This window comes from Pieris napi, chromosome 1 (assembly GCF_905475465.1).
Source record: "Pieris napi chromosome 1, ilPieNapi1.2, whole genome shotgun sequence".
Classification (NCBI taxonomy): Eukaryota; Metazoa; Arthropoda; class Insecta; order Lepidoptera; family Pieridae; genus Pieris; species Pieris napi.
Window position 1 is genome coordinate 5,820,395 of NC_062234.1, and position 14,999 is coordinate 5,835,393.

Sequence of the window (14,999 nt, forward strand, 5' to 3'; positions counted from 1 at the left end):
TATATATATATATATATATATATATATAAGTATAACGATTCATTTAATATGTAGCAATACATTTTTAAATACAACGTGTTATTTTGGATATAACTTATTCATCCACTTAATTCTGAAGGTGCATCAATTTTGTACGTAAATTTGTTGTTATTTTCGTACTAATTTTTGTATTTATAACTGTTTATATGATTAAAGAAATAAATAGCCGTTCAATTAACAGCCTAGCCGTTTAACTAGCGGCCTGAAAGCTGTTCAGCCAGTTGATTGAACGGCTAGGCAAATGACTTGGTTCGATGACGTTTCATTACTTGCCTAGCTTAATTTAAATTTAATTCAACTTTCTGCCACTGTCAAACTGTTCAAACTCTCAATATGACAAACCACAAATTCAACAAGTGCAATGGAATAGTGTAGTGACAATAATAATGTGAATTTGACTTAAGTAATTTAATTTCAAAAGTAATATTTTTTATGTCATATGTTTATCTTTTCAATTTCTGCCAAATAATGACTATCGTACGAATGGCCTATGCATTAGTCAGCCAGTTTATTAAATATTGTAAAAAACGCTACGGCTGAACATCTTTCAGGCCGTTAGTTAAACGGCGCCATTTAGTTAAACGTCTAGGCTGTTAATTGAACGGCTAATTAAGATTGGCTGCGACATTTACATTAATAGTTTAAGTGGCACGACTGGGTTTAATACAAAATTCGACCATAAGCCTCTTAACCTTATTCATCTATTTCGTAGTTGGCAGAGTTGGCCAACTAACTACTGCATTATTATGTGAACCAGTATAGGCCGCCTCCTTGGTTTCGTGGTTAGATTATTCTGATTGGCTTTTCTACTTCTAACAAAAAATATCAATCATACACAAATACACATATGCATGACTTCACCGAAGTTCTTATATGTATGTATAAACTAAGTTTGTTATAATAATACCATTACTAGGCATATTATTTCCAATTAGGCTGTAAGAGTTTTTGATAAACCTCGTAATGAAAAAATTTCATTAAGAAAACTTTACATTTTATTAACATTTCTCTTATAAAATACATGATTCTCTTCAATAATAGTTTTAAAATTTCTGACAACAATTGATATAATTTTAGCTACAGTTTTACAGAATCACAATTTGGAGGTTAATTCTGGTACTGCCTTGAACAGATCTGCTACCAGGCCTACGTCCGACACCTAGAAAAAAAAATTAAAGTAAAGTTATTGTATTAACTGCTGTGACAAAATAAAATCAATTTTGGGAATTTAGCCAAGCACAATATTCCCTTAAAAATTGATTATTATGTATTTTAATTAAAGGATATTGACGAATCTGCACTACAAGATGGCCTAGTTATTCGTAGTCGTTGGTTCATCGTTTTTTAATTATGAAATAACTATTTAGATATTGACTTTATAATATAAACCCGAACACAATTTAAATACATTTTAACAATTAAACACCTCAAAGTTTATAATTTAGGTTTTTTACCGGTTTGCTGTTTACTATTGAAGGTTATTTTATTATTAAAATCGAACGTTATGAACGTCTGTCAAAAAAATTCAATGGTTTTAAATTTAGTGAAGAAATGGCAATAAATTTTCCGTCATATTTAAAACGCCAAGATTTTTTACAATTTTTTTATAAGCACCGGCAACCATTGCATCATGTTATATCAGTTTATTATTGTAAATTCAAAAATTATTAATCAAAAATTTTACCTCAATCTATAAGTCAATATCAATATTAAAAGTAGTTTGAAGATCTTGACTGACTTTTTATACCTTTCAACATTATTTAGTAATATTATATATGTCCCCTACAGGATTGCGTAACTTCTTTTAAAAACTACTAAACCGTTTTTGATGAAACTGTGCCAGTTCCCTAAATGGAATTAAAATCATCTCAATATGACTTTTTGATTCCAAGCAATTTGTGGTCATACATACACTTGAAATACCCACGCTTGCTTGGCTTAATCATACACATATATTTATATCACTAAAATATTTTCTAATTCCTCTTTTTTAAGTCGGTTGCAAATGCTTTATTCAGAAGTTACGTGCCTGGAAAATAGGTGCTTCAGGGTCTTTGTTAATCGCAACAATGGTCTTGGAGTCCTTCATGCCAGCCAAGTGTTGGATGGCACCACTGATGCCTACAGCTATGTAGAGATCCTAGAAGTAGAAAAGAAAAATATTTATATTTACAAGTAGACTCGGCCAAGCGTTGCTGTGGCTAAGATTTTTGTTATATTACATAGTAGTAAACTATTCAAGAGAAACGGTAGGAGAACACCAGTAATGGGGACCACCATGCTTTTTTGGTGGTTATGCCATTAAATTGTAGCTTATGTGAAACGTTGGTACTTTCAACACAGCGCCATCTGTTAGAATTGTGACTATCAAATAATAAACAAATATTTTGCAATAAAATAATATTACGGGTACAAATTGAGATGTAAGCTATCCTATCTTTTAAGTTGGATTAAACTACACACGGTGTGCAAATTTGATTGATATTGGTTCGGTAGTTTAGGAGTCCATAGCGGACAAACAACGTGACACGTAATTTATATATATTAAGATATAAAGAGAAACATTGCATATTATTGCACAAATTATTACTAAAAATATTTATATTATTTAAATGTGAAAGTACTGCGAAATTAAGTGAAGATTCAAAATTTTGTTTGTTCATAGCTGCTCATAGATTCTGAGATTTAACCTCAATGTTATGGTACAAGTATTGAATTCAATTTGCTCCAATACAAGTGGAACAAATAGAATATAACAAATTTAGCACCAATACTCACAGGTGCAACAATTTTGCCAGTCTGTCCTATCTGCAGATCATTAGGGACAAAGCCAGCATCCACAGCTGCACGACTAGCACCAACTGCTGCATTCAGCTTGTCAGCTAGGTCATATAGCAGCTTGAAATTATCACCAGATTTCAAACCACGACCTGTAAATGCATTATATATATAAACAGCCACATTAAAACAACACATTTCGGTAATAGATATCATAGCGGAAGTATAATTTGATTTTTTTTCAAAAATTAATCGTTACAATCTAAATATAATATAGGCAGATAACCTACTTGCCAAGACCAAGACCTCGAGGTAGTAGTGTCATTGTATTTTTTTGAAATAATAAAATTTTACAAAAACCGATTGAAAAATTGTTTTAAAATCAGAAGGCAATTATGGCGTCATTCGGAAATTTTAAAATGTTTAAAATATAGAAAATGTTTAGCCCAATGCACACAAAATAAAATCTAAAGAGATTACATATCTTGCTTTAATTGTGCCTAAATCAAAAACTTTAAGGCCCTATCCCAGCACGAATTGCTGTGTCAGTGTCTCGGGGTGGACTGCGGTGCGCAGTGGAGAGGCGCGTCGCGTCGGCACGTAATAACAATTAGTTATGTAAAACATTAAATTAATGTAATTTTATCATTTTTTTTTCTGAAATGGATTACTTGGCTTGCGATTAAATATATCGTGTAAATTTCAAAATTATATTCTATATACATTTTCGTCATAAAATGAATTCAAAGTGTTAAAATTGGCTATGTTTGGATTTTTTTTCTATCGAGCGAAGTTATTTAAATCGTGTATCGGTCTTTTAAAATGGATATGTTAACGTAAAATTGTAAAAACCGTTAGATTGTAATCTATCGGTTATCGGTTATCGGTATTCGGTAGATTGTACTACACTAACTTAGTTATCATTCAAACTTCTTTGGTCAATTACAGATTAATTTTACTTTCCAACAATTTCATATAACTACCGAATATACGTATTATACGTTAAATTGCAAGCAGTATGTTGAGTTGACAATCTTTCGACAGTTTACAATCTCGCGAGATAGATTACAATCTAACGGTTTTTACAATTTTACGGTGACAGATACATAAACGACTCAACTCCACCATATATTTTTCCATTCGCCCTACTTCAAGAAACGATAACGAAAAATGGAAAGAAACAATGTACTTTTTTGGAGTTTGGCGATAGGATAGGTCCTTAAAGGGAATATTTAAAAATCAGCTTTAATAACATACCACCAGCAACAATGTTCTTAGCACTGCTAAGTTCAGGTCTATCAGATTTGGTGAGCTCTTGTGAAACAAACTCCACCAAGTCAGTCTTATAATCGCCTTCTGGGGCTTTCTCCTGTGCTGCAGATCCTCCCTCTAAAGGCTCCGGAGCAAATGCTGTGCCCCTCACTGTGATGACTTTAACTGCATCTTTTGCTTCCAATGTCAGTATCGCATTTCCTGTAATTCAATTGTTATATCAAAGCCTTTTAATAAGATGTAAAGTTACTAAATAACTTTAAGTAAATAGGTGCCCATGGGCTTCGATGACTGCCCTTTTTGGTTGCTCTTGGCTTGTTTGCCCCCTATTCTATAAAAAAACTCAATTTATAATTCTAGATCCTTCTGGCAGTGTGGTTTGTGGACTCAGTTAACGCACTTAGACTTAATGATGTTAAAAAAGAATCGATTTTTATTTTCTTATAATCGATTTTGAATCAATCGATTATCTAAATTAAGCGTTTAAATCGATTTTCATAAACAGTGCGCTATTTAATAAAAGATTCGAAAACATCCAAAAAGTGCACCTGTTTTCGGTTGCAACGTTTTTGGATCCTAGATTTTTTTTTTAATCATTTAGATGATGACCCTTTATCGTTCTCAAAAATAATAAATTTAACTAAAAAAATGTTTAAACTTGAATACTAAAAATTATGATAATTCGGAAGGGGCTAGTTCTGAATCATCTGTTTCATTGAAATCTACGGTCAACGGACAAGATATATGGCAGGTACATCACGAAAAAATAATGGTCTTGGCATCTAACCCATCAATGGTCAAAAATATCGAATTGGATCTATACGTTGCAGATCCGATAGCGGTATCTTATGGATCCTCTCAATGTCTGGAAGAGCTCTGAAGGGACTTTTCCTAAGCTAACCGAATTGGCTCTAAAGCATCTCTCTGTGATGGCCACTTCTGCTCCATCCGAAAGATTATTTTCCAAAGCGGGAAATATGGTCAGGAAAACACGAAACCGTATTTAAGGAAAGAGATTATCAAAATTATTATTTTTCAACTGCTTACCTGAAAATTTATGGCAATAATTATTCTAATCAAATGTAAAATTTTTAAATATTTTGTGACAATACATTAACGTTGTCGTTTAGCTATTCTACTTATCATTTCATTTTATTTCAATACTCTCTTACGTAAAACGAGACTGGACATTTATGACAATAATTATTTTAATTTTTTTTATTGTTTAAACTTAAAGATTAACAAAAGATTTGTTTCATATTTTACTTTTTGAGACTACAACCTAGTCCTTTAGTTTTTAAATTATTGTTTTAAGTACTTTATTTTAAAACTAGTCAAATATAAAATAGTACTGGACATTTATGGCAATTTTTATTTTTGTTTTTGAGACAATAATGTTGTTATTTTGATGGGATGCTCATAATTTCATTTTTATTATGATAAAACATTTAACGGTACTGAAAATTTGTATCAATAATGATATTTGATTTCCTTATTCCTTATCTTGAATGTTTAAAGAAACATTCGCTTTGATTTTTAGTTTTGTATTGGTTATTTTTTTTATTCATATCGTTTTATTTGATATTTAACCTAATAAATTGTTAATATGAACTCTTAGGTTTATTATTGACAAAAAAAATAAAATAATTAAAAATAGATAAAATTATTAAAAATAATTTTTTTTTCAAAATCGATTATTTTTCGCAGAAATCAATTATTTATTTCTAATAAAATCGATTTTTGACAATTTGATTAAAATTAAATTAAGAAAAATCAATTCTTTTTCATTAACCTCACATCCCTACTTAGACTCTCAATAGGTCCGTTGTGTGTAATTCAGGCAGTGTGATCGTCCATCTGCAGGAGACACTCAATAAACTACTGCTCATTTGTTCTAAAACCCTTGGTCCTATAAAACAAAAACTATATCTGGAATATGCTACAAACTTTGTCTAGCTCACTAAAAACATTTTTATTTTTATTTTTGTAAATCTGTCTATCTAAGTCTTTTCATTATATTTCCATTTAATTTTATTTTAGAAATGCTTAGATGTAAATCACTAGACATTTACATACTACTTATAGTTACATAATTATAGTGACCTTGTAGATCATATAACAATTTCATTAGCAAGTGTCATCATTGAAATTTTAAACTTTGATAAGATAATAACCTTCAACAATGTTATTTAAAAATTAAAATAAGTATTACATAGGGATGAATTTTAAATATGAATACATTTTAAGTAAAACACTATTTGAAGTTCTGTCACTTGCCTATGATTGATAAATGATTATTTGTGTGAAACACTGTAATTGATATGAATTTAATGTTGTTATGTATATAGTTTATTTATAGTTATTAGATAATATAAGAATTGACTTTGACTAATAATGTAAAATTCCTTAAGACAATTGTGCCATTGTGTGTGGCAGAATATGTGAACGATTTACGATTGTATCACCTTAACATTTTTTACCATGTTCTTGCAATAAATAAATTATTATTTTAATTATTATTATTATGGCACATACAATTTTATCTAATGTTACTCCCTATATTTTTTAATACTTTATATTTTTGCCATAAATTAAACCTGGGACAGGATGAAGGAGGACTTACCTGCATAAATAGTTCTAACAAACGTGTTAGGGTCTTTAATACCAATGATATCGGTTATAGGTGACACATCCAGTTTAGCAGCAACTCTAGGTAGGATGGCTTTGCCAAATGCAGTAGCAGGTGCCAAAATATGTGTGAAGTTAAATTGCTTCTGAGCTGCCAATATTAGTGGTGTCAGGGACTCTGAAGTATTTCCTTTAAAGGCATCACTCTCTGCTACAAGTACTTTGGAAACACCATTAGCTTTTGCAACTGCTTCTGCAGCCTGAAATCCAAGAAAAAGCTAGAGCACACAGTAAAATAAACAGTACAATTCTTAATATCAATGACATAGTGTAAGACTTTCTCTCTTTTTCAAGCTATATTACTTAGTTTAGGAGATTTACAAATTAAATTATTAATTGATAAAACATAAACTATATATAAAAGATTCAATCTCAATGTAACTTTAATAATTCGCCAGAGTAGAGTATTATATACAAGAGTAACTCTAACTTAGATTCTTAGTGGCTTCTACTACTTATTTCCTAAATGATATAAACTTACTGGGCCACATTTGGTGCCAGCAACCAGCACAGTGATGTCTCCTCCTATTTTCTTTGCAGCACATAAAGTGTTTTGGGTGGCAGCGATTAAGGCTTCATTATTATGCTCGGCTATTACCAACGTGCTTTGGAGGCGACGAAGCTAAAGCATAAATATGTTTACAAAAGAAGAAGGCAATTGGGTATACAAAAACCTCACAAAGTAAATATGAAGAAAAAGATTTTATCAAATTTACAAACCTGAGTGTAGAAAAGCAGTTGTCTGCTAAACGGAGAGAACATTGTTTTGAAATAAGCAAAATAAAATAAAAAACTTTTAAATCTCTATAAAATCTAACGGACCACTTTCTAATGAGCAAATAGGCAAAAAACGGCAATAGCAAAACTCATAAGTCAAAGTCCACACTCCACACAAGTCCAATATATTTGAAAAAAAGTCTCTCCATCGTCATTCAACAGTAGTTAAGTCAGAAGTCAAAGTCAAAAAACAAGAAATGTCTTCCATCAATTAAATGACGGATAGAAGTTGACAGTAAACCAAAATGTCAATTTGTGAACATAGTCCAAAAACATACTTGATTGTGAATTGTGAAATGTGAAATAAATTTATTTACTCATAGTAGGTACGTTTCACTTCGTGGACGTGTTTGAATATTTTAAAGTATTATTATTATATCTTATAAGTTTCGTAACCTACGACTATTATTAATATAATTGAAGAAGAGATGACTTCCCTACCAATCGTGTCTATAACGAGAAGAGAAACTTTCAGTTCTTGCCATCGATTACACAGGTTTGCTTATTTTCGAAGTTACATTATAAAATATTGCGACATAATAACTTGTTCCATAGTTGTACGACGATATCAATAATAGCTTTTATTATTAATTATCAATAAAAACTAAGCAACTGATGATAATAGTAAACTTGTATTATCTTTATTTTGGTCTTTAACCTTTTTATCGGATTTTTGTCTATAATAGTTTACTATTTTATAATAACAATTTTAATTATATTTCCAGCCCTTTTTTAGGTGATGAAGAGAATAAAAAATTATATGGAAAATGTAACAATCCTAATGGACATGGTCATAATTATGTTGGTAATAATAATGCTTAATTAACTTTCTTTATTAATATATTGCACACCTTTTATGCTTGGATGAGCAAGAATCCAATACATGTTGCTTATACTTTTTGTTGCGACTGTATAATTAATAGACTATCATATAACAAATAATGCAACCAATGCATAATTTACCTAGCATTCATTTTAAATATTTTAATTTATCCTTTATTTTTAGTACTTGTAACAGTAAAGGGTCCAGTAGACCCACAAACAGGAATGGTGATGAATGTACATGATCTGAAACAATACATGAAAGATGCAATAATGGATCCACTTGATCATAAAAATCTGGATCAAGATGTGCCATACTTTAAAGCTGTTGTAAGTTTAAAATTCACTAGCTTTGAACATAATATAACAAATGTAATAGTGATGAAGAATACCAAAGTATCTCCTAAGTTTAACGTCTAGATCTGTTCTTGAATTTATCTTGTAAAAGAAGTATTGTATGTTGAGGCTTATTTTATTAATACAATCTGTAAGCATATTAGTTTTTTTAAGCAGAAAAGTTTTGTTTAGATTTATAAGCATAATAAATCAAATAAAATTACAGGTGAGTACTACTGAGAACTTGGCAATTTTCATTTGGGATCAACTGCAAAAGTTAATGCCAAAGCCACAATTGCTACATGAAGTAAAAATTTTGGAGACTGAAAAGAACCATGTTGTGTATCGTGGAGGTACTACATTTCCCCGCAAAAAGGTGGATTCTTCTCACTTACATCCAGGAAACCACAATCATGTGTCTTCTGATTCGGACTAGTTAAGTTCACCCTAACTAAAATGGTACAGGAACAATATATGGTATCAAAGAATGACTCAATTGGTTTCAAATTAACATAACTATCTAAATTAAATTTTATTCTATATATATAATATATCTAAATCTGTGATGAATTACTATTAACATGTAATATCCATCACTTTTTACATTCCAACCGATGTTTGTGGTGTGGGAATGTGAATAGAAAATAGATTGAATTTATGAATCTGATTATTTTTATACTGCCATTTTAAAAGGCCATTCCATTATGACATTAGCTTAAGAGTTGCTAGTTTACTACAAAAATGTTTATGCTCCACTACTTTGTAATTTTAAATAATTATGTTATTCTAGCGCACAGTTTATTTAACAATTGGTACACCTTGCATTTTTTTAAAAACTATTCTTGGGATGGTTGTTTTAATAAGTTTTTATAATAAATTGTTTTTTTCAGATTTTTTTTTTATTTTCCACCCAAACCTTTATTCCTAAATGTTTTTAAAACCAATAGATAATAATTGAATCATCTACAATGTTTCTGAATGTAGGGCTCCAACAAATCTTTAGAATCTGATATGTTATGTACATATCAGACACACAACATAGTCTATTCCACAATTACGTGTGTTCTCAAAAAAATATCTCCAAGTCATTTATCCTACAATATTTCTGATAATTTTAATGTTAAAGTGTTCTCTGCCAGAAATAAAAATAGGTGTAAACAAAATGCATGTATATTGTAGCAAATTATAAAATTTATTTCATCACAATATGTCATTTTACATAATATTATACCATAAATTATAAATAAGTCAGTACAACAAATTACATTTTTTTTGTATTCATCAATTTTGTACCTAGCTACCAAAAAAAGGGTATACCTTTTGTGATTGATTTAGACTAAATAAAACATTTAAAAATAAATTCTTTGTAAATCTTAAAAAATTACAAATTGCACTCAATCACTGTTAGTAAAACTATACATCACAGATAGAATATACTGATAAACATTTCACTATAAACTCACATGAGTCATGGTTTATGAAAAAAAATTAAATAGCTAAATTATCCTTTTTGTATGGATGTTTTAATGTTACATATGGTATTCCTAATTCAAAATCGTTTTTCGGCCAGTATTTTAATTGCGGCTTCTGCTCCGGTCTCTCTTCAGAAACATTAAAATAGGCGTAAAGAACTAAGGCTGTATAACTTGCGATGAAGATAAGAATGTGCCAGGCTCCATGCAGGTATGGAAAATTTATATAAAGCCAGGCGTCACAGAACATTCGGTCGGTGATCCAGCAGAACATTGCCAGAAGACTCACAGCAACGCATCGCAGACCAAGACGGTAAACGCGCGGACATTTAACTCTGGAATCACAATTCTGTCGTTAGATAGCGGTAACGTGTTACATCGTGCTCGGATTAAATATCACTATTTGATTATTGTTTGAATTGTTCAAGAAAATTTTAATCAGACGCATAGGCGGATTTGCCCTAAGGCCCAGTAGGCCCGGGCCCAAGGCGGCAAGATGCGAAGAGCGGAAAATCGTGCCAATTTTTTTTTAATAATTGTAAAATTATATCCAATAATGTTCTGCCCTTTGTGGATTTTTACGTCTTATGATCTTAGCAACTCAGAAGTCGAACATAAGCCCAGGATTTTTTAAGCAAATTGGATTGCGAAGATTTAATAAATGATTTTGCTGCACTTACCTAAGACGACTTTTGTAAAACATTTATTAACAAACAAAGCCTAAAACCGTTTTTTAAATGTTTTATTTAAATGTCCAATCATCCCTAAAACTTCGGAAAATACATATAATAAACTAGCAGCTTTAAGTTAACGTTAACAAATTTTCTGAATCAAAAAAGGTGGGCAATATAGTAAATTAATTATGTATCTCGTCTATAGGTGTTGAGAAAGGGGCAGCACATGGCCTGGGGCCTAGAGCCGGTCTGCAAATCCGCCTCTGGGCAGACGGGTAATACAAATGGCAATTTCACAGTTTAATTATTTTTAATAATAATTATATTAATTTTATTATTATTATTATTAATTTGTAATAGTAAAAAACAAAACAATAGTCATAAGATATGCATGGGTAAAAGCTAATAGAAAAACATACCTTTTCAATTCTTTGCAAAGAAATACAAGTGCTGGGACTGCAAGAGTCATCAGAGCGAAAGCATTGGCTTTCGGATGCATCACGAGAAATCCCGTCGATAACACGGAGAATACGCTAGCATATAACGCTAGCAATCTCCTGAAACAAAACAAGTTTTGTATGTCATGCAGATACCTAAATAATCGAAACCAGCATGAGTAAGCTATTATAAGCGAACTGTAAAAAAGTAATATAGATTTATCTGTTTTTTATGAGTGACTCTAATCTATCTAATCTCGCTGAAACAGGCGAAGGACTTTAAGCTGCTCTCAGCGTCTCTTCTATTTCCTCTTGAAAAGTCGTGGTGGTTTCTATAGCAGCAGCACATACATTCCACCAGCAGTTTAAAAGGATATATGACAATATAATCGTTTGATAGTTTTTTTTAAATTTCCTACCGTACCTACGATATATTTGCTAGGAAAATTTAAAATTTCATCCCCTTTCAACTGTTCAAAGTAATAATAACAATCTACGTTCTGGTTGCATTTATTCGACGCTCAGAGATACGCTCGTTCATTGATCAGATCTTTTCTGATAGAACTGCTACTTAATTTTCGTAAACCTACGAGATTTCGTCATGTTATGCCTCGGGATAGATCTAAAATGGCACGAGATCTCGCAGGATCGGGATTACATTCCCTACTTAGTGGTATCTTAGTGTCTAATAGATTCGTATACATGACGTCCAAGAGGGTGCAAGATCAGCAAGGTTCGTTACCTTAAAATAATTTCGCTAATTTATATGAAACCTGTGCAGTACATGTCGAAAATTAACTGTTGTAAAATGCAAGAAACATAAGGTGAAAATAACTGTGAAATCGGCACGCACTTATTGATAAGAATTTATTACAATAAACCATGTGAAATTCATACGACGTATGACTCCGGGATTGCGGATTACGAATTCTGCACACGCAATATTAAAGGTCAAATTAATAGGCATTTCTTATCACCAGCTGTAGGCCATTACCTAATTCTGATGAGGGTCAAATAGGACAACATTGTTGGCACATACCAATGCGATATCTGAGGACATTTGCACTGGAGTACTTTATATGTAGTAGCTATTTTTATCTAATACATTCTTTGCGCGGATTTTATTAACAACTATAATCCTAAGTAAATGTACCGAATTCAAACAAAACCAATCTATACCTATCTGCTGCCACCCAGGAAATTCTTTTCAGTTTATTTTTGGAATGATTTACTTATATTTTAAATATCTGTAATATATTTTTTTTTACTTCTAAAATATCAAAGAAAATATAAATTTTAGCATTTAACATTATTAACACACTGTTAATTTACTTTCATATTAGGTAGGATAAAGCGCGCCACTCTTAACCCTGAACCCTACCAAAAATAATTCCAATAATGAGTTAAGAATATTAGATGTTTTACAACATTTTTGTAATCAAGCAAATTGCATCCTAAAGTTTGTAGATTAAGAGTGATTACAAGCGTTACACTTTTTATTGTTCACTTTAGCCTTCAAATTATGATAAGATGTTTAAACATACTTAACTATTCCTAGTCATGCAATACTCACTTAGCCACCAAATGTTAGCTTCTATATAGCAAATATACAATTTTTTTACTTTAAAGTTATTTGTTGGTTAATGAAGTTGAAATAAATTTATATAAAACATCAAGAGAAAAACAACTAATATACAAATGTCAATATTCTACCAACTATTTGTAGCCTAATTTTTATTTTTATATATGCTTTGCAGGATTTTATACATCACTTTATCAGTAATAATAATAAGTAGGTTAACGGAAGGTTTCGTAGTAAGATTATGGTTTACATAATAATAATTTTCCCAAGATGATTTACAGCCAAAATACCTTAAATATAATACACAACTAAGTGTAATCTGAATTATACATTGAAAATAAACTTACCGATTACCACCTAAGAAACTTGGAAAATATCTTTTTGGAAAAAATGTTGCAAATGCAGCCATGAACACCCAGAGTATTGCTAACTCATCCAGAAGTTGTCCTGTAAATAGATTTGCTATGAGTTTAGGTTTACATTCACATATTTTAGTTATACAAAATATTCAACTACTTACCAACTAAACTTAAGGTAGCATGAAAATAGGCAGAACTTAACCCAACCACCATCAACAACAACCACAAGACATTAATTGCGGGATTAAAGAACTTTGCATAGCCTTGAAATAGGTGTATTAACACTGGGGGAAGTAAGAAGAAGAGAATATTGCTTACCTGAAAAATATAATTAATTAAATTTAAGAAAGCCTATTAGGCCAAATTAATTATTTAATAGAAAATAATGAAGTGTTGTGGAATAATATATTATAATTAAATGTTACTTACAGTATTAACAAACTCTGCTATCATAGGTGTAATGGAATAGTTAGATTCACACCAATCTACTGGCGAACTGCCACGTTCTAAATGCGACCACATCTTTCAGTCTTTTGTTCTGAACTAGTCAATAACAGATGTTATTGTATTCTCAGGTAACGGTATCAAATGCACGGGGCAATGAACTTGTAATTTTTAAGTAATGCTGTATCTACGAAATTCATAAATTATTTTTAAATTCGTAAGTTTTTAAGCTTATAAAGTGTAAGAAAAGAATTACGTCCGTTCTAGCTTAATATTACCAAAACACTGTGTCAGTCCTGACTCCTGTGAATGACTGTATAATATATTATTATAATACTATACACTGTATTACCTTCCGAGTTCCGAGTAACTAGTATTTTAATATTATTTCAATTTGAAAGCCAACATAAAAAGTTAAATAAATCATCGCACCTAAATAAACACATCACATCTGTTATAACACGTTGAAATATCTTGCAATTGTATATTTATTTGCAGTAATATACTTTTGTTCACTAAACAACGATTATAATATTTATTATTTGTTATTGCCTCCACAGATTACATTTGCCTCATAAGTCATAACACCTGTGTATAATCTAATACTGTATTTAATGTGTCAAGTAAAACAAAGATATATATGTAATATGTGCTATAGAATGTTAATGTGGAATCTTATATATGTATATAAAATTCTCGAGTCACAATGTTAGTTACCATACTCCTCCGAAACGGCGTGACAGATTTTTATCAAATTTTACATACATATTCAGTAGGTCTGAGAATCGGCTACTATCTATTTTTCATACCCCTTAGAGATAAGGGTTGTCCACCCTTAATATTTTATTTTTTAGACAATTTTTTTTGTTTTTATTTTTATATGATACAGCATACAAAGGTACATACAACGTCTGATTTTCACCCCTCTAAGATAACTCCTATTTTTTATTATTGTACATAGTTTAGAATTTAGATAAAATTCCTAGAAATAATATAGGTACATGGCAAAACAACGTTTGGCGGGTCAGCTAGTATTTTATGTTATCCATATGTTAGATAATATGTTAGAAGTTAATTAACTCAGATCATCTGAATCCTAAAAAAAATCATTACATTAAAAATTCCGTTTGTACGTTCTTAAAAATTTAACTCAAACTTTTTAACAAAACGCTGTTAAAACTACGAAAAATTTACGAGTTGATCAATATAATTAAGCTTTATTTTTAACTGTCGTCTCGTATATTTTTGAAATCTCCCGCCAACTGCCACTACGTACGCGTTACATTAAATCAGTACATTATTTCTACTTTCTGAAGAAG

At 30.7% G+C, this 14,999-nt stretch overlaps 3 protein-coding genes across 5 annotated transcripts; 1 reads left to right on the forward strand and 2 right to left on the reverse strand.

Moving 5' to 3' along the window:
- Positions 1 to 1,016: 1,016 nt before the first annotated feature.
- LOC125062913 (electron transfer flavoprotein subunit alpha, mitochondrial) lies at positions 1,017 to 7,675 on the reverse strand. The gene is made up of 7 exons (XM_047669133.1): positions 7,498 to 7,675; positions 7,259 to 7,399; positions 6,713 to 6,977; positions 4,075 to 4,290; positions 2,818 to 2,969; positions 2,069 to 2,179; positions 1,017 to 1,198 (listed from the first exon to the last, which is right to left on the reverse strand). Exons 1-7 carry the CDS (start codon positions 7,537 to 7,539, stop codon positions 1,133 to 1,135), a joined length of 993 nt encoding a protein of 330 aa, XP_047525089.1. The 5' UTR covers positions 7,540 to 7,675; the 3' UTR covers positions 1,017 to 1,132.
- Positions 7,676 to 7,855: 180 nt separating this feature from the next.
- LOC125063000 (6-pyruvoyl tetrahydrobiopterin synthase) lies at positions 7,856 to 9,601 on the forward strand. The gene is made up of 4 exons (XM_047669191.1): positions 7,856 to 8,050; positions 8,280 to 8,359; positions 8,561 to 8,706; positions 8,939 to 9,601. Exons 1-4 carry the CDS (start codon positions 7,983 to 7,985, stop codon positions 9,146 to 9,148), a joined length of 504 nt encoding a protein of 167 aa, XP_047525147.1. The 5' UTR covers positions 7,856 to 7,982; the 3' UTR covers positions 9,149 to 9,601.
- Positions 9,602 to 9,863: 262 nt separating this feature from the next.
- Positions 9,864 to 14,234, reverse strand: LOC125062980 (alkaline ceramidase). Of its 3 annotated transcripts, none has more exons than XM_047669182.1 (6): positions 14,113 to 14,234; positions 13,666 to 13,867; positions 13,398 to 13,554; positions 13,225 to 13,324; positions 11,278 to 11,415; positions 9,864 to 10,519 (listed from the first exon to the last, which is right to left on the reverse strand). In XM_047669182.1, the coding sequence occupies exons 2-6, from the start codon at positions 13,756 to 13,758 to the stop codon at positions 10,201 to 10,203; spliced, it is 807 nt and encodes a 268-aa protein (XP_047525138.1). In that variant the 5' UTR covers positions 13,759 to 13,867; positions 14,113 to 14,234; the 3' UTR covers positions 9,864 to 10,200. The 3 variants fall into 3 exon arrangements, with proteins under 3 accessions (XP_047525138.1, XP_047525121.1, XP_047525129.1); XM_047669165.1 differs by having other exon boundaries at positions 14,033 to 14,219; XM_047669173.1 differs by having other exon boundaries at positions 13,959 to 14,219.
- Between the last annotated feature and the right edge of the window lie 765 nt (positions 14,235 to 14,999).

Coding starts and splice junctions, on each gene's coding strand:
- LOC125062913 (XM_047669133.1), bottom strand. CDS start 7,539: ATGTTCTCTCCGTTTAGCAGACAACTGCTTTTCTACACTCAG. Junction 7,400..7,497: donor AACTGCTTTTCTACACTCAG/GTTTGTAAATTT, acceptor TTTATGCTTTAG/CTTCGTCGCCTCCAAAGCAC. Junction 1,199..2,068: donor CTGAAGCACCTATTTTCCAG/GCACGTAACTTC, acceptor TTTTTTTTCTAG/GTGTCGGACGTAGGCCTGGT.
- LOC125063000 (XM_047669191.1), top strand. CDS start 7,983: ATGACTTCCCTACCAATCGTGTCTATAACGAGAAGAGAAACTTTCAGT. Junction 8,360..8,560: donor ACATGGTCATAATTATGTTG/GTAATAATAATG, acceptor CTTTATTTTTAG/TACTTGTAACAGTAAAGGGT. Junction 8,707..8,938: donor TGCCATACTTTAAAGCTGTT/GTAAGTTTAAAA, acceptor ATAAAATTACAG/GTGAGTACTACTGAGAACTT.
- LOC125062980 (XM_047669182.1), bottom strand. CDS start 13,758: ATGTGGTCGCATTTAGAACGTGGCAGTTCGCCAGTAGATTGGTGTGAA. Junction 13,555..13,665: donor TAGCAGAGTTTGTTAATACT/GTAAGTAACATT, acceptor TATATTTTTCAG/GTAAGCAATATTCTCTTCTT. Junction 10,520..11,277: donor CTTTGCAAAGAATTGAAAAG/GTATGTTTTTCT, acceptor TTGTGATTCCAG/AGTTAAATGTCCGCGCGTTT.